This window comes from Syngnathus floridae, chromosome 16, assembly GCF_059516105.1.
Source record: "Syngnathus floridae isolate MCC-2025c chromosome 16, RoL_Sflo_1.0, whole genome shotgun sequence".
Lineage (NCBI taxonomy): Eukaryota > Metazoa > Chordata > Actinopteri > Syngnathiformes > Syngnathidae > Syngnathus > Syngnathus floridae.
The window spans coordinates 3,398,839-3,421,974 of NC_142428.1; the positions used below are offsets into that span (position 1 = coordinate 3,398,839).

The window sequence follows — 23,136 nt, forward strand, 5'->3', positions numbered from 1 at the left end:
TAGATTAGATGACGTCAGTTTAATGGCTGAATTTACATCTGTACAAATCTTTATTTTACAATTACTATGAACAACATAAAACTAATCTCTTTACTACACCCATAACATTCAGCATCTCATTGGATTGACAATCATCTCTATGGCACATCCCTTTAGTGAGTCACATAATTTAAAAAAACAAAAATCGTAAACGTTCAGGCGACACATGCAAACATCAAATCATTCAAGTGTATCAAGAATGGTGAATTGATGACATTTCGAGTCGTGCTGCTAATGCTATGATGAAATAACTGTTCTTCTCTTGGTTAGCATTAACGACATAAGCTGAGAATTGTTCATTATGACCTTAGTTCAAGATAGATGTAGCGAAAACCACCTGAATCTGTTATTTTTTCACAGCAAGTGTGCATAACTCACTGTCTTTTTTAAAATAACGCTGACCTTGAACTATCTCATGCAAAATGTCAATTCAGGGTCCATTCTTACATTATTTTTAGTATCAGAGTCAAAGAGAAAAGGTGGTGTGTTTCGGTGTCATTGAAGGGAATCCACCGGTTGATCTGATGTCGTAGCTAACAAACCTGAAATGAAACAAGCAGTTTATTATTTTTACAACAACAGAGTTGCTATGTGAGGTATTTTCATTTTAATACTTGATTTGATCTCAAGTATTTTAAACAGATTTGCACCCAACCTCAGAATGCAACCAACCACGCCTCTTTGGCGTTTACACAAAAGCGAAACACTCGGGTGTGTCAGAACTGGATGGAAGATTACAACTTTTGGATCCAGACTTTAGGTGCAGCGTGTACCTTATGGATGTGCGGTGGCAACTCATCCTCCGAGCTCTCCTCCGGTAGTGACTCGTGGCGGCGTGGTGCCAATTGGTGCGACTCTTCAGCCCAGCCACCCATCGGAACACGAGCGGACCTCGTCACCTTCCCCCCTGTACCTAAAATATCTGCGTGGGAAGCAGAGTGTTAACTTCATCATGAGATTCATGCCTGTCCTGCGACTTACCGACGTATGGCGGCCGGTTGCTGCCGCCCTGTTGTGACGCCGTCCCCTCCGGGCCCGCGGCGGCGGCGCCATCGGAAGCCGAAGTAGGGATGGCGGTGGGGCTGGGCGCCGTGGTAGGGAAGGTGTGCGAGCGTGGTAGGTGTTTATAGCGCGAGCCGGGCACGCTCTTCACCTCGTCCGGGATGCTGTCACTGCTCTCGTCGCTCTCCTGCCTGTGCCACGTGTGGCGGGAGAGCGCATTGCCACGGGACTGCTGTTTGTGCAACTGCGTCAAAAGAAATGTTAAAAAAAAAAAAAAATGGCTCAAGAACAACTGTGGACACATGCACTTACCTCGTGCATGTAAAGTGCGTGAATACTCATCTCCGTGGAAGCGTACTCGGACAAGACCAAACTTGTGAGTTGAGCCTCCCATGCACTGCTGCCTGAACTCATCGTGCGGGCGTCCGTCCTTTGGGAATTGAGTAAAGAGAGCAAAAAAACAAATTAGACTTGAGAGATTATCTGCTGTATTATTTTCAGATATACTGCTCGTACCCAGAGCCTGCCATGGTCCTGCTTGTGGCGGAGGCGTTCCCAGCGGTCCTGTAAGCCCCACTGAAGCTGCCCCTCAGGTGAAGACTGCTGCTGATTGGGGAAAGCGAGCGCAAGGCCGCCACGGCGTCGCTGGCCGCCGCCACGTGACCGCTCAGTGAACCATCCCGGCCAAAATGAACCGAGGGCTGAGCGGACGGCGCTGCCAAAAAATTGGCAATCAGGCTCCTCGGCTACAAGGAGATGGGAACAAAACGATAGAATCAGCGGGCGGGTTGTAAACGGAGGGATGCTCGAGTGCATACTTGAGATTCGGAGAGCGAAGGCGGATGCATGTCTGAGGAAGCGCCGGTGGCCTCTCGCTGAACTCTTTCCTTCAGCTGGCTGATGAAGTGCGTGGTCTCCCGGGGAGGCTGCCACTGCGGGTTGGTGATGGCAAAGTGCATCAGGGACAACTCTGTCTTGCCGTCCTCGGCCTGCTGGTAGATGGATGCCTCGGTCTTGCCCTCGGACATCCACTGCGAAGTCAGAGATACGTTTTTACTATGTAACGAAACCAATTTGACATTAGATGGATTACCATGACCTCATGAGGTTCTTACCGCAGGATGGCCGTGTTGCCTGATGTCCATCTGAGCAAAGGAGCAAGTGTCTCCCACACCCACCACCTCCACGGTGAAATTTCGGAAAAAGTCAATGATCTCCAGCGACTTCCTCCTCAGGCAGAAGATGAGGATGATGGGAGTCACCACTGGACTCAGCAGCTCTTCGAGTATAAACACCTTCAAGAAAGAAAAACATGATGATGAAATAAATTATAAATGAGGGGTGGGCACAGCCAGCTCCATCCTTTAATCCGGTCCACCGAGTTATGTCATCAAGAATCCACATTTGCTGGTTTGGCGTTCATACTCACGGCTTTGTACTGGAAGAGCTGGGAGAACTGGTCTCTTGTTTCATATCGGTGGGCGTTGCCCTGCCAGTGGTCAGGCATGTAATGAATATGAGCCAGGATGACCCGCAACAACTGCTCGGGACAAAACACCATGTGCTTATCAGGGATGAACGACCTGCGGACGAAAACGATCCCCATACAGCTCCGATCTTCACACTGACATTGTATTGATGTGAACTCGTCAGGAACAATATCCTGACCTGCACACGGTGATGCACACCCCCAGCAGCGTGATCGACGACAGGACGTGTTCAACTGCGAGTACGTCCTCGTCGTAGATGGTCAGGGCGATCAAAACGGCCAGCAGGGAGCCGGCGAAAAAAGCCACATTCTTGGCCACCACGGTGAGGAGAGGTGAGAGGAAGCAGTTCATGTACTTGGATGCAGCCTGTGTGGAGACGGAGGTTAGAGAACGTTTATGATTATCGATAGACTACAGTCAGTCACCTTGTAGCCTTTGCTAAGCCTGGACATGAGTTCATGGTCCAACTCGTTGAAGTGGCGCAGGTAGCATCGGCCGTACAGGGACCAGCATCGCGCCCCGAGAGAACCGGGCTCTCGCTTGATCACCTTGAAACACACACGCATCATCATCATCACGCTTGATCGAAAAGTTGAACGAGAAGCCGTACGTACTTCTGTGTAGCTAAAGAAAGCATAGAGGATCTGCCACACGAGGATGACGGGACACAAGAGGAGGTTGGCCACGCCGATCCACAGGATGCGCGACGCCAGTCTGTCGGCCAGCTCCAGACGGTTTACTCCTCTCTTATACTCGGACTTCAGGCTCCACTCGTTCTCAAACAGAGAGCCTGGAGGAGGAAAAGCAAAATAAAAAAAAGTGCTATCAAACACAAAGCTATGTTTTTGTGAAAAATGATACACAACACGAACATGATCGGCGAAGAAACCAACCTGGTCCCCAAAAGAAGATCAGCTCAAAGTTGTATTTGAGACCGCGCGTGAAGAACACAGCATCTCCAAGAAGTGGAAGTCGAAACCGCACAGTAAGTAGAGATTTATTCACCATGGCAACCTGCAAAAGTGGTCTTAGATTACGCAGAGCTTTGATAGATGCAAAGGCGGCACGCAGACAATAACAACCATATAATTTTTGAAGCGGAGGATGCGGTGGTAAATGTCCAGCTCCGTCAGCTCCTTCTTATGAATGCAGATCTGGTGCTCCTTCTGGATCTCCACTATCCTGGCCTGAACCTCCTGCCACGTTGCATACGGCAGCTCCGACTAGTCAAAACAAAGGAGTCAAATTATTATCGTTTTTTTAAGGCATGAGTGACACCATCGTCTCACCATTGTCATCTTCAAGGCATGAATGTAGAAGGATCGGATCTCCCAGTAGCAGCACACGTTGTAGATGAATTTCACCAAGCGATGGAGCCAAAACACTCCGGAAATTATCAGCACAAAGATGACGAACGCGTTGTCTCGGATACTGCCGGGCGGAATGGAGAGCGTTATCACGTTTATGCAAATCTACTGTGAGATTGTTACATTAATAAATATCCCTGATGGGAAGAAGCTGCCTTACCGTGCATTGCAGACTTCCACCGGGACAAAAGCATCCGGCAGCGTGACCTTGGAGGAATCCGTGTGGTTGACAAACTTGTTGGCGAAGAGGATGTCATAGTCCACGCAGTTAGCCAGGAACACGGTGAAGCCCACCACGAAGAGCAACTGACTGCGGCGGTGACACAGAATCCGTTAAAACGCAATTGAGCAGCATCGATTCAAAAATTTTAGCGGGTATGACGTACATCAACTCGAAGATCTCTCCCAGGAGCATGCACGTGAAGCCATTTTTCTGATGCAAATTATAAACGTAAAATATATTAAGGACGTTTTCAATTGATCACAAGATAAATTCCTGCATGTCATAACTATTCGATACGGAGATAATCAATTTTATGTGATTCTTCCCAAACACTAAATTGGGATATATATCTTTATCGGGGTATAAAATTATTAGTATCGGGATATAACAGTTATGGAGACCATGAGCTCAAAAGGATATTCTTTGGAAGAACAGGTCCAGGTTTTCGATGTGGTGCCATTGGGCTGCAAAACAAACAAATCCATAAATATGATTTTTATAAGAGTCCATGATTTTTTTCATTTTTATGCATCACCTACATTTAGCGCCCTCAGGGACGTGCATCAGCAGGTTCTCCTCGCCCGGCGGGGAGTCGCTGTACGACGCCTCCAGGCGCTGGTACTCCGTGTCAAAGTGCGCCATCGTGGGGGAGCGGCGTCAGTGATGAGTCGCCGCGGCCGCAGCTACTGTCTGCAGCCCCGAGGGCGACATAAATGAAATGATGGGAAGTAAATATGACAAAAGGAACATAAGCAAGTTAACTTTCCGTCAAAGGATAACATCTTGACTAGAAAGCTCTGGAACAGCTGAACTTTAATCATAGTGAATCAGTCACTTAAAATAGTAGCAAGTGTATGTTGACCAGTAACATAAGTTTAAATATTATTATTTAGCTTTACTCCCCCTCCAGAAAACCTACAAAGATGTTTTTATTCAATTATCTTGGACGAGATTAGGCCTACGTTAATGGTGAATCAAATTTTAAAATCTGTTTATCACAGCACAGGCTCACCTCCATTCCAGCACAAGGCGTCCACTCCAGCTGTGGATCTTCGTCATTCCTTACTAGGCAAAAAAAGGGGAACGACATCAAGGACGACACTGTTTACAGTACATATCAATATGGTAAAATAGTAATATATATAAAATGTAGCTTACATTTGACGACGTGCTCTTTTGAAGAGGATGTAAACAAACGGCACATTGGCGAGGTGGGCTGTGAAACTGGTTCAGGTGTTGTTGCTGTGGTTGACAGCGAAAAGGCCCGCCTGGTCCACACCTTGTGAAGACTCACACGTTCCTCTCTCGCAGCGAATTCTCTTACGAAAGAGCGAATTAGCACGTCGAGAATTTGATGAGTCCAATGTTTTGCTTTCCAATCTTCTGGTCCCCGTCTTCCGCGGTTAGCTTTTGTTTTTCAGAAAGCGACTCGCTTGCTAGCGTCAAAGGTATGACGGACATGTCGCGTCAGCCAATTAGAAAGCGTGTTGTAGGAGGTCGTCACCCAGCGACTAATCATATTTGAGTAAAGGCGGGCCTTGTCAGGTGACGGGCTCCCTCTGTAAACATTGCGCAATGAGGAACTACTGCCACCGCCTGGTCAAATGATATTTAACAACACATAAAAATTGTAAAAAATAAAAACATATGGTTAAGTTAATTTATAAAAGATCATTGATACACAAGTCAAATCTAAACAGAAAATTAAAAACAGAGGCGAGGAAATAATGATTAAAAACAAGATTTAATGAAAAGATAAAATATCAAAGCAGAATAAACGAAAAACTCAAACAAAATAGAGATGATCAAGTATATCAAACATAAGAAAATGTGATAGAGAATAAAAAAACGTGTCCATTTGGTTCACTGTTATGCACTCGTGAGTGTGTTATGGTTGTGCTGCCCCCCTCCTCAAAACAACAAGATGAAGGAGCTGACTGTGCATTACCGTGATTAAGGTTTCCGCGGTTGAGTCTACCTTCTGTCACCCTGCTTTCCGCGCTGAATATTTAAATAGTGTTCTACTGCCTGTACGCATGTGGTGGGACAGCTGGGCCTTTTGTACACTGCTTGAGTTGCACGTCACACATGCACGAAAAGCACCATTCCATACTGAACATTTTAAAAGAACTTCTATTATCCTGTTAATTATACTGATCGGGGTCATTTAAATTGGCCAGATTGGGATTAGCCCCCCTTCAGATAAGCATTGAAAGTCACTGACGCACTAAACTAGCTTCAAACAGTACCGCAATTTTCATCCATTATGCATGAATCTGGAAAGAGGGAAAAAAATAACACGCTCAGGCACAGTTAACATTTTTTTTTGCATTGAACAGTTTGTACAAAATTGGTGAATCTATGTCATTTTTCAGCGTGATATATGGACCGTGTGTGTTGGAGTATACTACGTGCACTGCTCCAGGCTGTAACAAGGCCGATTAAATTACCCAATTGTCTCTCGGGAATTAGGGGTTGGGGGGTTGGGAGGGGCCCTCATCGACTAATTTGAACCCAAAGAGGTGCTGTCATGCCAGCAATATACAAGCCACGGGTGGGTAGTATTGCATTAGCCAGGGGGGGGTTGCAAGTGGGGGTGGAAGGTGGAGTGGGTGTGGCCTCTCAGGATGAAGTCATAGTATCTCCAGACACAGCAATTAGGATACGCCCCTTCCTGAATTATCATCTTTATATGGATCACAGTCATCAGGTCTATTCATTGGATCCAGTTTGTGCTCTGTTGCTAACCAAAACAGCAGCACTGGCTGATTCTTATTAATAGTATTTATAGCTAATCATACATTATGCGGAGATGTCTTCTTTTAACAGGTAGACTCTAATGTGTAGTCCCTCCACAACCTTGTGTTGATCTCACCATAATGAGCCTAGATGCTAACCAAAACATTAGCACCTACCAAAGCATAGAAACAATAATATGTGATTTTAGATGATGCAATAACTGCATCTTCTGATACAACACTTGTATTGACGTGGAGTAGATTTTGCAGGTATGGCTAATGCACTCAAACTACAAATTTGCAGCGTCAGGGTAAGAGGAGAAGGGGACACAAAGGAGAAAGTGAGCAAATAAAAAAAAGTTCACATGGTCAGATGAGTAAGCAGAGTTCTGCTCTCACAGAACAAACCTATCAATCCACCAAGGAGATGCTCACACTGTTGTCATGGTGATGGGATTTTAACCGACGTGTGCGTGTTGTCATGCACAAGTGGCTTTCGGCCATGTAATTATCAACCGCCGCGACCCCCACCGTCTTTTTGCACTGCAGGGATTTTCCCGGGAAAATCTCCCGAGCTGTGGCATTTAGAGAATCGACTTCCAAGCAGACCTCCAGCTGAATATGTTGATTGCGTTTGATTACATCCGGGAGTATCGGTTGGGAAAAAAAGAATGAGAATACAGTCAAGGTTTGTGTTTTTGTGTTTCTTTTTAGTCTATTTCGATCAATATTTGACCTCCAGGTGGATTTGTTGACCTGGGCCATTCCGAGCATTCCATGATGCATTTAAGGTTCATTTTAAAGATGATCCCTTCATTTCCTGAGTCTATCTTCTCTATGTGAGCAGTGGGGTGAAGACATAATGAGCCTCGCAGGAGGGCCCCACTTTTACCCCCGGGGCTCCAGAGGGGAGGAGGCTGAGCTTTCACAAAGCCGCACCCCGACGAGGCCTCACGCCGCTGGGCTGACTTCGGCTTTTGCACCTGGCCCCAGCAGGCTCGGAGTTAGGGGGCTATTAAAAGTGCACATTAACCATCTGTCCGTCGCGATACGAACAAAATGATGTCTTTGGAGACTTGTTACGTTGTCCTTTTTCACTCACCCTAATGTAAGGGGGTGTCAGCATTTGGATTTGCTGTAAAGGGGGCGGGGCTGTTTTTCCTGAGCGACAATACGAAATGATTTATTTCGACAGCTCACTCCATATGGCTAATTTCGACATATTTCATGGTTGACGTCAATCTGTTGCTGTCTCTTATGCTCGTGCCACAGTCTCCACTTGGCTGCCATGTTATTGTCTGGCTGCCCTCAGTCTCCACTTTATTTTCTGAAGTACTGAACTACTCTACTGTAGCTATATATGAAAAAAAAAATACACAAACTAACTCTCGGACGATAAGAACTTTCACAACTTTTGTTAAATATATTTGTTTTCCTTAGAAATAAATCTTTAAAAATGCACCAAATAACTTCATGATGAAAAACTAGCGAATATGTTTTTTCATATTTTCAAAAACAGGTTTGAGATAAATGCACCCCCATATAACACACACACACGACTCGCTCTCCACCCCACGCACACACACACGCACGCACACGAGACCACAGAAAACAAGCAAACCCTCCGACGAATCCCAGTCAGTCGTGGACATTCTCCCATTCCCCCCTTCCCAGCCCCTCTCCCTCCATCCGTGGATCTGTCACAAGAAGAAGATGATGATGATGACGGTGAGGATGTGAATGGGACACGGACGCATCCAGCATCCGCATTTTGGAGCGAGCACACGGAGATTTGCGCACCGGCGAGCGGTGCCAGCGTGTGCGCTCTGCCGGGGCCCGGCGCGCGTCGTCTGGGCGAACTGACGGAGAAGGATGGAGGGGTTTTTCACGGAGGTAAGATAAATATCGTTTAGCCTTGATTCACTTTTGACGTGAAGATGCTGTTGCACGTTTTCCTCCATTTTTTTTTTATCCCCGGGATGATGGCAGGTGTTGCGATCCCGGAGACATGCTAAGAAAACGGGCCGCCTCCTTGCGTATCGCGCAAGCCGAGCATGATGTTCAGTTTACGGCCACATTGCAGAACAGACCGCAGAGCTTGGATGAAAAACAAATTGGCCCAAACGAGAGCTGACACTCTTTCGCCTCCATAAGGCTCTGGTCTGGATTAACAGGCAAATCTGTTAACGCGGGCTGGGCTTTGCAAAAAGAAGCTTGGAACGCCCTCATCTCTGTGCATATTGAGGATTTTTTTTTCCTCAACGATTTTTTTGTGTGCACTTTGGGGAAGGTGCACGTATCGGGGTGGTGCACAGCTGGAAAAGGAAGGGGGGAGGGTATGGTGTCTGCCGTGGGGAGTGGTGGAAGAATGGAATCGGCGAGATTGCATTGCAACTCAAGTGGGACGTGAATGTATTTTTATTTTGCAAAGTGTAAAGTCATTCCTGCAGTGAAGCCTGACTGAATAGCAACAATTTGCTAACAAAGAATCCCAAAATATGTTGGTCACTTAAGAATTGAAGAAAAATTTGTATTAATTGCACCAGTTATGTCACATTTTTGTTGTGTTTTCAAGAAAAAAAAAATCTTATAATTTGATTCATCCAGCCAATTAATCAAAGGTATAAAGTTTCTGCTCAACACTACATGCTAGCTGATATGCTAACTATACACAGAACAAATGAAGCTATCAAATAAATGGCAGAACTTTTTGAAAATATAATTAATAATTTGTTTAGTAACAGACTTTTCCTTGCAGACGTATTTAGCTTTTTTTAAAAAAAAAATACGGAAAGCTTTTACACGATGAGGCTGGTGTTTTATGCAAAGAACTTCATAACTGCATTAAAATATTCATCGGTGGTTAAATCATGTGCTGGAAGCTAGAATAGAGGACCAGCCACACTATAAAAGCATCTTGTTTGCACGCTGAACAGAACAGAACGTGCGTGTGATACATATTTCAACGTGGCTTCTGCCCGTCTCGATTGTGCTTGAAATTATGCAGGATTTGAAGTAGTGCAGGCAAAGAGGGGAGGGAAGAGTCGCTGGAGATGTGTGACCTATATTCTGAAGCTCCCAACACATTTGTTCTGCTCAGAAAGCTGCATCATTTGACTTTTTTTCTCCTCGGCTCGTCTCCTTCCTCCCTTAAGCTACAGCTCAGTGCCATGAGTCCTTTGCTGTAGCCTACTTTCATGCACCGGCGTGTAGGTGGGACACCACTATTGCTGTCGAAAGGCATCAAGTCTATGCTACTAGGGCAATTGCAACTAAAATAGCATCTCCCAAAATGCTTCCTTCCCCCTAGAAGGGTTGAACATGGCATATGGCCAACTCACATTCAATTGGTGCACTTAATATTTTTTTTATTTTAAAACGTTTTTAAGCGTTTTGTGTTTTTTTTTTAGTCTAACACTCAGCAAAACTAGAACTCCATCTCCCAGCATCCATTTACGGCAACAGAAGGAGCCTGTTACCATGGCGCCCTGTTGCCGTAGAGTCCTGTTGCCATGGTGTGTGTGTGTGACAGAGCAAGAGACTGTAGTCTAATCCAAGATGAGCGAGAATGGAATAATTAGCAGGCTCTTTAAAACGAGCCTCTCAAAGAGGATTTAGGTTTACACAGACACACAAACAAAAACACAGATATTGTTCGATTCTGAAAATGAAATGAACATTTTTGTGCAGCTAATGCATATCGAATATTTTGGGGCAGTGTTCCGTTTCAACTGTAATCGTGTATAATGTGACTCCCACAGGACAGGTGACAAGCATACGTCCCGCTCACACCGAAACACACCCACACGAAAAAGTCAGATCTCATTTGCCGCCGCTATAATCTGCTGAAAGCCCGTCTGTCCCGATTGTGTTATCACCTTTAATGGAATATTACTGACACACTTTCATGGCCGTCATGCAGCTCAGGGAGGGATCAGAGTGCTTTATGACAGCTCTGGATGAGCCTTTTACACCAAATCAATATGGATACAAATGTATTTCTTTTTTTGCTTTGCAATATAGGACTGTGAGAAGTCAGAGTATTGAGCCTTGTGGAACTCCACTCACTGTAAAAGCTTTAAATATATATATATATATCGCAAGATTATGAGGTACCGCCTGAAATTATATTATTTATCAATTATTATTATCTATATTATTTTTGTGCAAGTATCCTTCTTCGTTTTGGAGTCAGAGGTTTGGCATGAGGTCACAGGGGTCATGATTTCACAATGAGGTTTAATGGAGCATTTCAACAAGATGGAGGGCTTGGTTAGGTTTGGGTTACCAGGATCGTATTTCACAGGGGGAGGCCGAGTGTACGGATGGAAGGATTCTGCTTTGGTGACATTCCGTGTCTTTTCGCCCGCTAAAGATTTGTTGTCATGCATGGCCATCCCTCCCTGTCTGGACTCGTCATTCCCAAGACACGAGGGGAGAATTGGGGGGGATGGGAGGGATATATATCAGAGTGCTGTGCTTGGTCTTTCATAACCGACCAAGTGACTGGATCAATATGAGACTAAAGAGCAATTACCGTAAAGCTATGCACACATTTGTTTGTGTTGAACGTACCAATGGGGTGGAGAGCCACTGAGGTCATGTGGTCATCAGGTCATGTGCCGGAATCCAATAGATGGGAAGACGAGCGGGTCACTGACTGGGTTCGGTTTTCTGATTTCTCTGACCTGTCATTCAACAGAAGCAAACAGATATTAAGAGCTTGTTGCTTTACAGAGGTGGAAAGTCCAGATGTTGCAGTCTTTATCTCTCATTAAACACATCTGTCTGTGCACTCGGGCGGGCCTGACCGGAATAATGCGTGACACGTTGAAGCTTTTTTTAAATACAGCTGTTATTTACTTTGATTTTGACATTGCTTTTCCTCTCAGCAAGACCAAGAGTGCCATATCTGCCATCTAGTGGTGAACACTGTTATTACAACTTAAAATAAATCAGCTCCAAACTTCGCCTCACAATTCTAAGAATAAACTGCTATGTGTTCCAGGGGGCCCGAGTTTGGGTCAGGGAGAAGGAGCAGTTGGTTCCGGCCACGGTCAACTCCTGCGGAGATGGAACCTTGGTGGTCACTACAGACTATGGAGAGGTAAGGACACACACAAGCATAGCAAACCTCAAGCATGTCAGATGTTAAGCTTGGCACTCAGCATGGAGTGTTAGCTGCATTTAAGCTTCACATTGCCATGAAAGGCAGCTAAAGGCAGCTTCGCCACATTTGCATTCATTCTAAGAACAGTAATTAATCCCAAAGCAGAGAGCCTGAGAGGTCTGAGACTCATTTTGAAGCACCAACGCTGAGTCATGTAACGTTTGAAGGTGACTCTCCGGTAAATTGGAGTTCTGTGCTGTCCTTTCATGCTCCAGCCTAAGCATCAGCAATGTTCTGATGCCGTCAGATTGATGTCTCAACCTTTGTCTTTTGCAGCAGTTCTGTTAAATATAGTTGCAAGAAGAAAAAAAATAATACAAGAATGACCTGGATGGTTTTAACTTTGTTAAGCCCTCCAGCATGACAAATATTCAGCACCTCCAGTAAGGGCTGATTTAAAAGCGAACTGGGGGAGGAAGGACGGCGGGGAGCTTCGTTGTATGTGGAACGAGCGAGGGGGTTGGGCAAATTAAGGACATTCATAATCCAGAAGAGTAATGAGGGTATTTGGTGCGATAGGCAGACTTTAAGATTGTAGTCAAGCAGGAAAGTACAAAAATATTGTTTTGACATATGAATGTATGAGAGAAGAAATATATGTATGTGTGTGTGCTGGGCTCAATAACATTAAATCCAAATTACAATGTGTGCCCCTGCCAAGATGTGCAGATTAGATCATCATGCGCACCTTGTTAACGAGATCTCAAACCTTCAATTACATTATTTTGGCGGAGGGGGCTGAAGGCAATGTTTTGCTGACATAACCAAATGCTGCTTTGATTTTGTATTTTGGGCTTTCTGATTATTCCTTAAATGATTAAAGTCTTCCAAGTAAGGAAAATAAACTGAAATAATATGTGGCGTCCCACAAGGCTCAATATGTGAACCCCTATACTTTCAAGTAATAAATGTAAGTAAAATTCAGAATGGGAAAGAATTCAGAATCTTGTGTAATTAGATATGATTGAAATGAAAAGGTGCTTCCTCGTTCTTTTGAAACAACTTCCTAACATCCCGATAGCAACTCTAAATTTAGCTCTCATATCTCATGTGGGGTTCCTCTCCGGTCGCCATGGTTACCGTCACAGAATCGCTATCCTTTTTTTAAATGTTTTTTTTTTTTATCAAATATGCGTTTATTGCGACACAAGAAAGCCAACGCCAGACAAAACGCACAGACGCCACCAGCTCCTGTGTGTCTAATTTCATTCCATACGCAAACATGCGCGCAGATAACGTGCGCAAACGCGAACGCACACGCAGGTTATGTTAGCATCGATGCGTGTGTGTGACGTGACCTGGATTTCGAGCGCGGTGGCGAGAGCTCACTCGAGCAGGAAACATGCTGCGGGGATGCTTTACGAGCACACACACACACATGCTCGCAAATAAAACCGAAATGTGACTGTGCAAAAAAAAAAAAAGCGCTATTTTTGTGGTATAGTGCAAGCTGGATGACCCACATTCCTCTTCCCCATCAGTTTAGTGTCACCGGGCGGCCGCAGAGGACACTCATGCGCTTACTCACTCCCCGCTTTTTTAATTAATTTGACACAAAAACACACTTATGCAAATGTAGTGCATGCTAAAAAAAAAAAGGGGGGCGGAAAAAAAAATGCAGCAACAACTATACAACAAATATGCTAATATAGTTTGCGCCGGATTGAAGAATGGAACATTTTCCAATGGTGAGAATGATTTAATAATCATAAAGCGGCTCCTGTGTAGCAGCCAGGATGAGATTAAACGATGAGCCATGAAGGTCATCTGATCCCAGGTCAGTGCAACCAGCTTGCAAGTATCTGATAGTTCATCCTGAGTTTGGTCGGAAGGGGAAAAGTATGATTATATCGGTCACTGTGCCAAGGGGTCTTTCTCACTCTGTTTTTATTGCTCTGTCTTCCAAATTAATATGTTAAATCACATGAGGCGCTTCGCCTGTTATCATGCAAAGCATATTCACGCATCAGAAGATAAATCTAGTACATAAAAAAAAAGAGGCTTTCCTTTTACGTAACAGACACGAGAGACATGTTGGAAGCTATCGTCCAGTTTCTTTGCTTTGTTAAAAAATTTAAAATGTTGTAATCTGGAAGAAATATTTAAAAAATATATATAAATAAACCAAAATTATATGATTCAATTCAGTAAATGACAAGGAATTAAAATATCATTCTCATGTGTTTTAATAGGCCAATAGTGGCCATGATAGAAACAATAGAAAATTTCCAAATTTAAACAAAAATCCCCAATATTAATTTGGGTGAAATTTTCATTGACACAGCTAAAATTGTAAAAAAAATAAAAAGGAAGCGGACACAAAAGGCTAGCAAATATAGCCCGGAGGGACACAAGCTGTGACATTAACAAAGCACTCTTTGAAAAGGCCATACTTCCTATTCTTGGACACGTTTGAAGCAATGAATGGATGACCTTAACGGCCATTATCTCCTATCAGGGTGTGTGTGTGTGTGCGTGTGTGTCACATTTACTGAAGGAGAAAGTCTTTAATTCTGATCATATGAAGACTATGTAAAAGTATACGTCCGTTGTGATTGACATGTGTCTGTCATCAGGTGCTGTACCTGCAGCAGGCCGAGGTCACCAGGGAGCGTGTGTATGCCATGCACCAATCCAGCGTGGACGGCGTGGAAGACATGTCGGCGCTGGCTGAGTTGCACGAGGCGGCCATCATGCATAACCTGCACCAGCGCTACCAGAAGGACAACATCTATGTGAGAAATTATCTTTCAGTTTGAGGCATTTTGTTATTTTTGACTTCCTCAAATCATTTTAAGTACAATTTTCTCTTTTAACCCCTCGCAAATGCTGTCACCATATAAAATGCTACCAGTTGCCGTAGGGCTAATTAGCGAAGTAGGCTAACGGGCGCTGATGTTCCAAGGTTAATTGGGGATGGCTTTTTTCAGACAAACATCGGCAGCATCCTGGCGGCCGTCAACCCTTACAAGCAGATCCCAGGTCTCTACGACTTGGAACGGGTGGATCTCTATTCCAAGCATCAACTGGGCGAGTTGCCGCCCCACATTTTTGCCGTGGCCAACGAATGCTACCGCTGCATCTGGAAGAGACACGACAGCCAGTGTGTCCTCATCAGGTGAAATTTGATTTTTACGGCAAATCTTGCTTTTTGATTTCTGGCGGTCTATTTGAATCTGTTCAATTTTTCAGTCAAAGTTTCAATACTGATTTGTGTGTGTCAGTGGCGAGTCGGGAGCAGGGAAGACGGAAAGCACTAAGCTGTTGCTCCAGTTCCTGTCGGTGATGAGCCAAAAGTCGGCTGCGACGCCACTGTCGGAGAAAAGCACGCACGTGGAGCAGGCCATTGTACAGAGCAGGTACTATTTAATATTGACGACTGGAAAGAGGCAAATTGTTTTGAGTAGTTGCTATTAGAGACTTGTTTTGAATTGCCACGTCCTTAAAGATTTATCCTAAGAGTTTTGAATTAGCCCTCACCTTCTCCATTTTCTTCACAGTCCTATCATGGAAGCGTTCGGGAACGCCAAGACTGTTTACAACAACAACTCCAGCCGCTTCGGGAAGTTCATCCAGCTTCACTTCTCGGAGTGCGGCAACATCCAGGGAGGCTGCGTCATCGATTGTATCCTCGTCAGCCTAGAAAAATGTTAAATGTTATAAAATTAAAAAATTAGCATAAAAGAGTTTAGCTCTCTCAAAATCAGCAAAAAATCGATTAATCAGTGATTTTCCTTGATTCACATTGTGTCAGATTTACTGGAAAAGGTAACAGAGTGTAAATAATTTGTGACAGGGTTGTTTTTGTTTTCGGGAATGTTGACGATTGGGTTGATTGGTCGCAGAACCGAGTGGTGCGACAGAACCCCGGCGAACGCAACTACCACATCTTCTACGCGCTGCTGGCGGGAGCCAACAAAGAGCATAAAAGCAAGTTTGCTTGATAATCAAATTTATTGGATTTTTCTCCAAATTATTATTATTTTTTTTTTATATTTGGTCAGGTCTCTACTTCCTGGAGGATCCAGCGGAATCTTTTCATTACCTCAGCCAGTCAGGTTGCCTGAAGGACAAAAGTCTGAATGACAAGGAGCTATTTAACAGTGTTATGGTGAGTTCATTCAAAATGGATAAACAGTGTTAAAGATAATATTTTTAAAAAATATCAATTTTGTCTTATCCTTACATTGTTGCGAGCAGGAGGCCCTGAAGGTGCTGGAGTTCTCCGAGGAGGAAATCAGGGACATGTTCAAGCTCCTCTCGGGGGTCTTGCAGCTCGGCAACGTGGACTTCATGACGGCGGGAGGAGCTCAGATCACCACCAAGCAAGGTCAGCACCACGCTATAAATAAGAAAAAAATATTTTGGATAAAGTGTGTTTATGCTTTTTCCAGTGGTGACCAACGCGAGCGAGCTCCTCGGCCTCGACGCCTTCCAGCTGTCCGAAGTGCTGACTCAGCGCTCCATCATCCTGCGAGGGGAAGAGATATGCTCACCTCTCACTATCGAGCAGGTCGTTAAACACTCGCCGATTGCTTTTTTATTCCCTCCCAATGCTAACCGACCTTCCGTGGCGTCGTCCCAGGCTGTAGATTCTCGGGACTCCGTTGCTATGGCGCTGTATTCCCAATGTTTCTCCTGGATCATCCTCAAGATCAATCAGAAGATAAAAGGGAAGGAAAATTTTAAGTCCATCGGCATCCTGGACATCTTTGGTTTTGAGAACTTTGAGGTTTGTGACATAAATTCACTTGCATACAGGATATGCAAATTAATTTGCGTGTCTTTAGGTGAACCGCTTTGAGCAATTCAATATCAACTACGCCAACGAGAAGCTCCAGGAGTACTTCAACAAGCACATCTTCTCCTTGGAGCAGCTTGAGTACAACAGGTGCATTTTGGATTTTATTTTTTAGTGGAATCTAGGAGCACCTCATATCTGATTGTTTACGTCGTCGTCTTCACAGGGAAGGTGTCCAGTGGGACGCCATCGACTGGATGGATAATGCCGAGTGTCTTGATCTCATCGAGAAGGTATCACACGTGATTCGCGGTCCCCGCTTGGATGCAGCACTCGGTTTTCTCGTTGCTCTTCTTGGAGAGAGTTTCTCTCGTCTAATGGGCCGACGATTTTGCTTGGCTTTTCAGAAACTGGGCTTGTTGGCTCTGGTGAACGAAGAGAGTCGCTTCCCCAAAGGCACGGACTTCACTCTTCTGGAGAAGCTTCACAGTAGACACTCTGTGAGTTACGTCTTATGTTCTTGGGGGTGACATAGAACCGATACTGACGTTGAGATTTTGCGCCAGACCAACCCTTACTACGTGAAGCCCAGATTGGCCGACCATCAGTTTGGTATCAAACATTACGCCGGGGAGGTGAGTAGCGGTCATCATTTCTCCTTTGAGCTCTACATCCAACGTGATGTCTTCTGTTTTGGGTGGTTTCAGGTCCTGTATGACGTCAAAGGCATCCTGGAGAAAAACAGAGACACCTTCAGAGATGACATCCTCAACATGCTTAAAGACAGCAGGTTGGTAGGACCAAAAAAAAAAGTCCTTTGATTCCTTCATGAACCCAATTTTGCACTATGTCTTTAGATTGGACTTCATCTACGACCTTTTTGAGAAGGTGGGCAGCAGGAACAATGAGGAGAAGATGGGAACGGCCAGACGCAAGCCCACCGTCAGCTCCCAATTCAGGGTGCGTGCACAAAACACCGGCAAATGCAAATTTGAACACAAAAGCCGAGGCAACACATGTGGACAGACAATATCGCAATCGTCGAGGGCATGTATTCTTTATCCTCTGCAAAAATAACGATCAATCAAAATCTAACTGGACACTGTTTTATTTTTCTCCCCTGCCAGGACTCCCTGCATGCTCTCATGGCCACTCTAAGTGCATCCAATCCTTTCTTCATCCGCTGCATTAAGCCCAACATGGAAAAGGTCAGGATGCTTCTACCTCATGTCTCATAGATTAAATTATTTTTTTCTTCAAAATTGTTAGTAGTTGATTTTTTTTTTCTTCCAGAATCCCAATGTGTTTGACCCTGAAGTGGTCCTCAACCAGTTGAGGTACTCAGGGATGCTGGAGACCGTCAAGATCCGTCGTGCCGGGTTCCCCGTCCGAAGAACTTTCAAAGACTTCTTTGTGCGGTAAGTCATTCTAAAATCCGGCCATGTGCGTTGTCGAAAATGGAGGAGACAAACGTGTCGTTCCTTCTTCTCGCCAGATATAAGATCATTTACAAGGAGAAAGCGGCTACAGCGGGAGATGACAAGAAGAGGAGCACGGATCTTCTGACGAAATATGACAAGACCAAGAAGGAGTGGCAGCTGGGGAAGACCAAAGTACATTTTTTTTTTCAATTTCCACATTTGCAATGTGATCATTATGTTTTAACAAGAATATTTTTTTTTTTGCTCTTTCCTCTCCAGGTGTTCATGAAAGAGTCTCTGGAGCAACGCTTGGAGAAAGACCGCGATGAAGTGCGACGTCAGGCGGCCATGATCATAAGAGCCCACCTTCTCACCTTCTCGGCCAAGTAGGATCCTCATCTTGTTTACTTTTTGCAAATATGAGAATTGTAATAAGAAGGTGTGTCGATTAGGAAACACTTCAAACAAGTGCGTGCCAGCATCGTCGTCCTGCAGAAGCACCTGCGCAGGCACATCCAGCGAGGACGCTTTGTCCGCCAGCGCAAAGCGGCGCTGGTGCTCCAGAGGCACCGGCGAGGCCAGGTGGCCCGAACGCGTGTCCGCAAGCTTCGAGAGGAGAAGAAGAAGAAGGAGGAGGAAGAGAAGAAGCAAGGACAGGAGGACGTTGGGGAGACGGAAGGCCGTGTGGAGGAGGAAGGAGCCACTGAAGGAGCCAATAAATCCTCAGAGGCAAGTTTTTATCATTAATCATGAGTGGCAATCACCAATTACCTGGAATCTCCATTTCAGGATGAAGTGCGTCAGATGGAGGAGATCCTTCAGCTGGAGCGTGAGATCGAGCGTCTGCAGAAGAAGCGCGAGGATGAGGTGTCGCAGCTGTGTGAGTCGTCCAAGCAGGAGCTTCAGCTGCGCCGCGACGCCGAGCTCAAGCGCATGAAGAAAGAAGCCTCGCGCAAAGCCACCAGCCTCATCGACCTGCTCAACTTCGGCGGAGTGGATCCCACTCAAGGCGAGGTGGCGCAAGCCGAGGTCGACGGCAAGGCCGAACCTCCCAAAGCTGCTCGGGTGAGTCTGATGTCATCCACGATGCGGTCGGCTAATTCCTAAAAAAAATTTTTGGGTCTATTTTTGGAAATCTGGTGGATTAGGCTGCCAGCGCCACGCAGCCCGGCATGTCCAAGGACGAGGAGGTGGACGAGGGCTTCCACGCCGAGGAGGAGTTCATCCCGCTCCCTGACTTCCCCCCTCCGGCTGAGACGGACACCCCAATGGATCAGGCCATATTCGCTCACCTCCCTCCACCACCGCCGGCGTTCGCCGAGGGGATGGTGCCCCCTGCCGCGCCCCCGCTCCCGCAGGAGGGGCAAAAAGCCGAACCGGAGAGGAAGGTCAGCATGGTCGACAGCCTGGTGGACGGCGAGGAGCCCATCTACAGCATGCCCGCGGACACCGAGTCCGACTACGACCAGGAGGAGGAGGAGGGCTCGGTGACGGCCGGCGACGACAGCTCCGTGTCGGGCAGTAATCGGGGCAGCGCCGCCGTCGCTGATGAAGAGCACCCACGCAAGTCCACCTGCACCAGCGTCAGCGCCGAGTCCTACCGGGAAAGCTCCGACTCTGTGAGGACACGCACGTGCATGCAGAAACAATAGAAAGAAATATATATAATTTTAAATAATTATGGATGAATTTTTTTAAATTAAATAATATATGAATAGCGTAATAATATTATATAAATAATAGAATAAATAAATAAAAATAAAATTGATTGATTCCTCCAAAAAATGGATCCTCACCTTCATTACGACTTTTTGGATTTCAGTATGCAGGCAGCGACGACGAGCACGACGGCATGATGGACACCGACGAGGAAGCCCCAAACGGACGAGTGACCTTGTTCAACGGCAACGGGCCGCCGTATTTCCACGGTTACCTCTACATGAAAGGTGAGACTTCATCTGACCTCGCTTTATGTCATTTTTTGACTCCGCCTCCTTCCACCATGCAGCCGGCCTGATGATCCCCTGGCGGAGGCGCTGGTGCGTGCTAAAGGACGAGACCTTCATGTGGTTCCGCTCCAAGCAAGAGTCCCTCAAGTCGGGCTGGCTCTACAAGAAAGGAGGAGGCCTCTCCACCCTCTCACGCAGGTTCTTGTGCTGTTAAAATTAACAGGCTTTAGTCAGAAGATTATAACAAATGGACCTTCTGAAATCAAACAGTTTGTCTTTGAGCAGAAACTGGAAAATGCGCTGGTTCGTTCTGAGGGACAGCAAGCTGATGTATTACGACAACGACAGCGAGGAGAAGCTGAAGGGAACCATCGACATCCGGGCTGCCAAGTAAATCATCTGGGGAGGAGGAAAAGAACCAAACCAGAATTTCCTCACTTTTTTTTTAAATATGTCACGTTTGTGCACTCAGAGAGATCGTCGACAACCACGAGAAGGAGAACGCTCTGAACATCGTGACGGACGAGAGGACCTACCAAGTTTTTGCAGAGTCGCCAGAAGATGCCAGGTCGGTTGGTGCTTGTTGACTCCAAGCTTAATTATTTATTCATGACAAAAATATTATTTTATGCCAAGTCATTCTCCTTTTTTTATATGTAGCGGGTGGTTCAATGTGCTGAGTAAGGTTCGAGTTTGCACACCAGAGCAGCTTCTGGAGATGTCCCACGAGCAGGCCAACCCCAAGAACGCTGTGGTCAGTCCCTAAATACAATTTAGTAGACACTAACCGGTCAAAAAATAATCTCCAGGTGTGCATAAACCTTTTAGAATGTCATTTATGTTCTTAATATTTTGACCTCAGGGAACGCTCGATGTAGGCCTGATTGATTCGGTCTGCGCATCGGACAATCCTGATCGGTGGGTTCCAATTTTTTTTGGGACAATTGCGGTTGTGAAAATAAGTTAAATTGGATTTTTGTTTTGGTACTTTGGTGCTTTCTCCAGGCCCAACTCCTTCGTGATCATCACAGCCAACCGCGTGATCCACTGCAACAGCGATACGCCCGAGGAGATGCATCACTGGATCAGTCTTCTGCAGAAGCCTAAAGGCGACGCCAGGATCGAAGAGTTCCTCGTTCGAGGTGACATAACCATCTAGCATCTACGGGTCACGCTAGCTTGCGAGCTAGCTTGAAACGTAACAAACCTCAGAATTACTTTTCAAGTAAAGATTTCCTTTCTGCTTTTTCTTTCCCTCTTGCTCGCTTTTCAAGGTTGGCTTCAGAAGGAGGTGAAGACCAACACCAAGAGCGCCTCGCTGAAGCTGAAAAAGCGCTGGTTCGTCCTCACGCACAACTCGCTGGACTACTACAAAAGCTCCGAGCGCAACTCTTCCAAAATGGGCACGCTGGTGCTCAATTCGCTTTGTTCCGTCATCCAGCCGGACGACCGAGTGCACAGGGAAACGGGTGAGCAAAAATAAACCAGAAGAACTCACTTAAAAAAATTTCTGTAAAACTTCTCAACCCCCCCCCTCCTCTCAGGATACTGGAACATCATCGTGTATGGTAGGAAACATTCCTACCGCCTCTACACCAAAATGCTGAATGAGGCCATGAGATGGACAGCAGCCATACAAGGCGTCATTGACAGCAAGACCCCCATCGAGACCCCGACTCTGCAGCTCATCAGAGACATCAAGGTAAAACCCTGATGGACACTTGTTAGATAATCATAACGTCATGCTGAGGGCCTGCTGTGATATTAGCAGGAGAACAGTGTGAATCCAGAAATCGTGGAGCAGATGTACAGGAGGAACCCCATCCTCAGATACACCCAGCATCCGCTACACTCCCCGCTCCTGCCGCTACCGTACGGCGAAGTCACCAGCCGTAAGTTCTTCTTCTTCATTCTACCTAGTTCTCCTTTCATTGCCGTGTCTTCGTGTAGTCCAAAGGCAGCAGGGCTACGCGAGCCTCCAGGACGAGGCGGTGCGGGTTTTCAACTCGCTGCAGGAGATGGAGACGCTAGCAGATACGGTCCCTATCATCCAAGGCATCCTGCAGACCTGCCAGGACCTGCGTCCTCTCAGGGATGAGGTTGGTTCTTCGGTTTCCTCAAGCTAGACCAAAGCAAGTCAACCAATATAACCCTCTGTTGTGTTCCTCAGGTTTATTGTCAGGTGATCAAGCAGACCAATCACGTGCCTCAGCCCAACAGCCCAGCCAATCGGGCGCACTGGCACCTTCTCACCTGCATGAGCTGCACCTTCCTCCCCAGTCGGGTCATCCTCCGATATCTCCGCTTCCACTTGAAGAGGTGTGGTGGTGGACCCCCTCCCAACTGGACTTCCTGGAAACTGCATCTCTAATGTGTGCATCTGCATTAGGGTCCGGGAACGTTACCCCAACACGGAAATCGAGCGCTACGCCACTTTCATCGGGGAATCCTTGAAGAAGACCAAGACTCGTGAGTTTGTGCCCTCTCAGGAGGAGATCGCCGCCTTGCTGGTGAGGCAGGAGATGAGCACCACCGTTTACTGCCATGGGGGAGGATCCTGCAAGATCTCCATCAACTCGCACACCACAGCTGGAGAGGTGCAGATGCATTTGATAGTTGAGGGAGAAAATTAAAATTAATTCTAATCTTTCTTCTGAAGGTTGTCGAGAAGTTGATCCGAGGGTTGGCCATGGAGGACAGCAAGAACCTTTTCTCTCTTTTCGAGCACAATTCTGTGACGGATCGAGCTTTGGAGAGCAGAGTTATTGTGGCAGATGTTCTTGCCAAGTTTGAAAGGTATGTCGAAGCCCAACAACCAACTGCCTTTCCAACTCTGAGCAAACCACCTGACCAAATCTGTTTCCAGGCTTGCTGGCAGTGAAGAAGAAGAGGAAGAAGGAGAATGGAAACTGTATTTCAAGCTCTACTGCTTCTTGGATGTGGAGAGCATGCACAAAGAAGGGGTGGAGTTTGCCTTCATGTTTGAGCAGGTGAGC

General features: G+C 46.0%; 2 protein-coding genes and 1 long non-coding RNA gene across 4 annotated transcripts in view; 1 reads left to right on the forward strand and 2 right to left on the reverse strand.

Moving 5' to 3' along the window:
• atg9a (ATG9 autophagy related 9 homolog A (S. cerevisiae)) lies at window positions 1–14,757 on the reverse strand. The gene is made up of 22 exons (XM_088399832.1): window positions 14,615–14,757; window positions 11,435–11,547; window positions 5,280–5,440; window positions 5,134–5,186; window positions 4,661–4,811; window positions 4,542–4,585; window positions 4,285–4,349; window positions 4,059–4,208; window positions 3,821–3,962; window positions 3,614–3,754; window positions 3,425–3,545; window positions 3,146–3,321; window positions 2,957–3,079; window positions 2,710–2,897; window positions 2,471–2,624; window positions 2,157–2,336; window positions 1,860–2,072; window positions 1,558–1,787; window positions 1,354–1,471; window positions 1,021–1,285; window positions 813–961; window positions 1–581 (listed from the first exon to the last, which is right to left on the reverse strand). Exons 5-22 carry the CDS (start codon window positions 4,761–4,763, stop codon window positions 573–575), a joined length of 2,571 nt encoding a protein of 856 aa, XP_088255958.1. The 5' UTR covers window positions 4,764–4,811; window positions 5,134–5,186; window positions 5,280–5,440; window positions 11,435–11,547; window positions 14,615–14,757; the 3' UTR covers window positions 1–572.
• Window positions 8,474–23,136, forward strand: part of myo10l1 (myosin X, like 1) — an 18,022-nt gene continuing 3,359 nt past the window's right edge. The window contains exons 1-40 of one of the 2 annotated variants that reach the window (XM_088399831.1): window positions 8,474–8,752; window positions 11,868–11,966; window positions 14,606–14,764; window positions 14,960–15,147; window positions 15,254–15,388; window positions 15,530–15,654; window positions 15,784–15,797; window positions 15,875–15,959; window positions 16,034–16,140; window positions 16,230–16,359; window positions 16,424–16,542; window positions 16,615–16,761; window positions 16,820–16,920; window positions 16,997–17,063; window positions 17,178–17,270; window positions 17,337–17,405; window positions 17,478–17,560; window positions 17,628–17,730; window positions 17,898–17,978; window positions 18,064–18,188; window positions 18,266–18,383; window positions 18,471–18,577; window positions 18,644–18,920; window positions 18,981–19,256; window positions 19,340–19,810; window positions 20,014–20,137; window positions 20,200–20,338; window positions 20,426–20,530; window positions 20,613–20,708; window positions 20,801–20,894; window positions 21,003–21,058; window positions 21,146–21,282; window positions 21,415–21,609; window positions 21,685–21,842; window positions 21,909–22,032; window positions 22,091–22,239; window positions 22,311–22,459; window positions 22,530–22,737; window positions 22,800–22,936; window positions 23,007–23,130. In XM_088399831.1, coding sequence (XP_088255957.1) covers window positions 8,732–8,752; window positions 11,868–11,966; window positions 14,606–14,764; window positions 14,960–15,147; window positions 15,254–15,388; window positions 15,530–15,654; window positions 15,784–15,797; window positions 15,875–15,959; window positions 16,034–16,140; window positions 16,230–16,359; window positions 16,424–16,542; window positions 16,615–16,761; window positions 16,820–16,920; window positions 16,997–17,063; window positions 17,178–17,270; window positions 17,337–17,405; window positions 17,478–17,560; window positions 17,628–17,730; window positions 17,898–17,978; window positions 18,064–18,188; window positions 18,266–18,383; window positions 18,471–18,577; window positions 18,644–18,920; window positions 18,981–19,256; window positions 19,340–19,810; window positions 20,014–20,137; window positions 20,200–20,338; window positions 20,426–20,530; window positions 20,613–20,708; window positions 20,801–20,894; window positions 21,003–21,058; window positions 21,146–21,282; window positions 21,415–21,609; window positions 21,685–21,842; window positions 21,909–22,032; window positions 22,091–22,239; window positions 22,311–22,459; window positions 22,530–22,737; window positions 22,800–22,936; window positions 23,007–23,130 — 5,295 coding nt within the window. In that variant the 5' untranslated portion in view covers window positions 8,474–8,731. Of the gene's footprint in view, window positions 8,753–11,867; window positions 11,967–14,605; window positions 14,765–14,959; window positions 15,148–15,253; window positions 15,389–15,529; window positions 15,655–15,783; window positions 15,798–15,874; window positions 15,960–16,033; window positions 16,141–16,229; window positions 16,360–16,384; window positions 16,543–16,614; window positions 16,762–16,819; window positions 16,921–16,996; window positions 17,271–17,336; window positions 17,406–17,477; window positions 17,561–17,627; window positions 17,731–17,897; window positions 17,979–18,063; window positions 18,189–18,265; window positions 18,384–18,470; window positions 18,578–18,643; window positions 18,921–18,980; window positions 19,257–19,339; window positions 19,811–20,013; window positions 20,138–20,199; window positions 20,339–20,410; window positions 20,531–20,612; window positions 20,709–20,800; window positions 20,895–21,002; window positions 21,059–21,145; window positions 21,283–21,414; window positions 21,610–21,684; window positions 21,843–21,908; window positions 22,033–22,090; window positions 22,240–22,310; window positions 22,460–22,529; window positions 22,738–22,799; window positions 22,937–23,006; window positions 23,131–23,136 lie in introns of those variants that run through there. The other variant, XM_088399830.1, reaches the window with a different exon arrangement.
• Window positions 19,302–23,136, reverse strand: part of LOC148385107 (uncharacterized) — a 9,220-nt gene continuing 5,385 nt past the window's right edge. Inside the window, exons 2-3 of the long non-coding RNA XR_015863313.1 lie at window positions 19,988–20,347; window positions 19,302–19,808 (exon numbers count right to left, since the gene is read on the reverse strand). This is a non-coding gene — a long non-coding RNA (uncharacterized LOC148385107). The remainder of the gene's footprint in view (window positions 19,809–19,987; window positions 20,348–23,136) is intronic.

What these genes read in the sequence shown, in the direction of transcription:
- atg9a (XM_088399832.1), bottom strand. Translation starts at nt 4,763, where the DNA reads ATGGCGCACTTTGACACGGAGTACCAGCGCCTGGAGGCGTCGTACAGC. An exon ending in GTGGAAGTCTGCAATGCACG is followed by an intron (nt 3,963 to 4,058) that starts GTAAGGCAGCTT and finishes TCCGCCCGGCAG; the next exon opens with TATCCGAGACAACGCGTTCG. An exon ending in CAACCGGCCGCCATACGTCG is followed by an intron (nt 962 to 1,020) that starts GTAAGTCGCAGG and finishes CTTCCCACGCAG; the next exon opens with ATATTTTAGGTACAGGGGGG.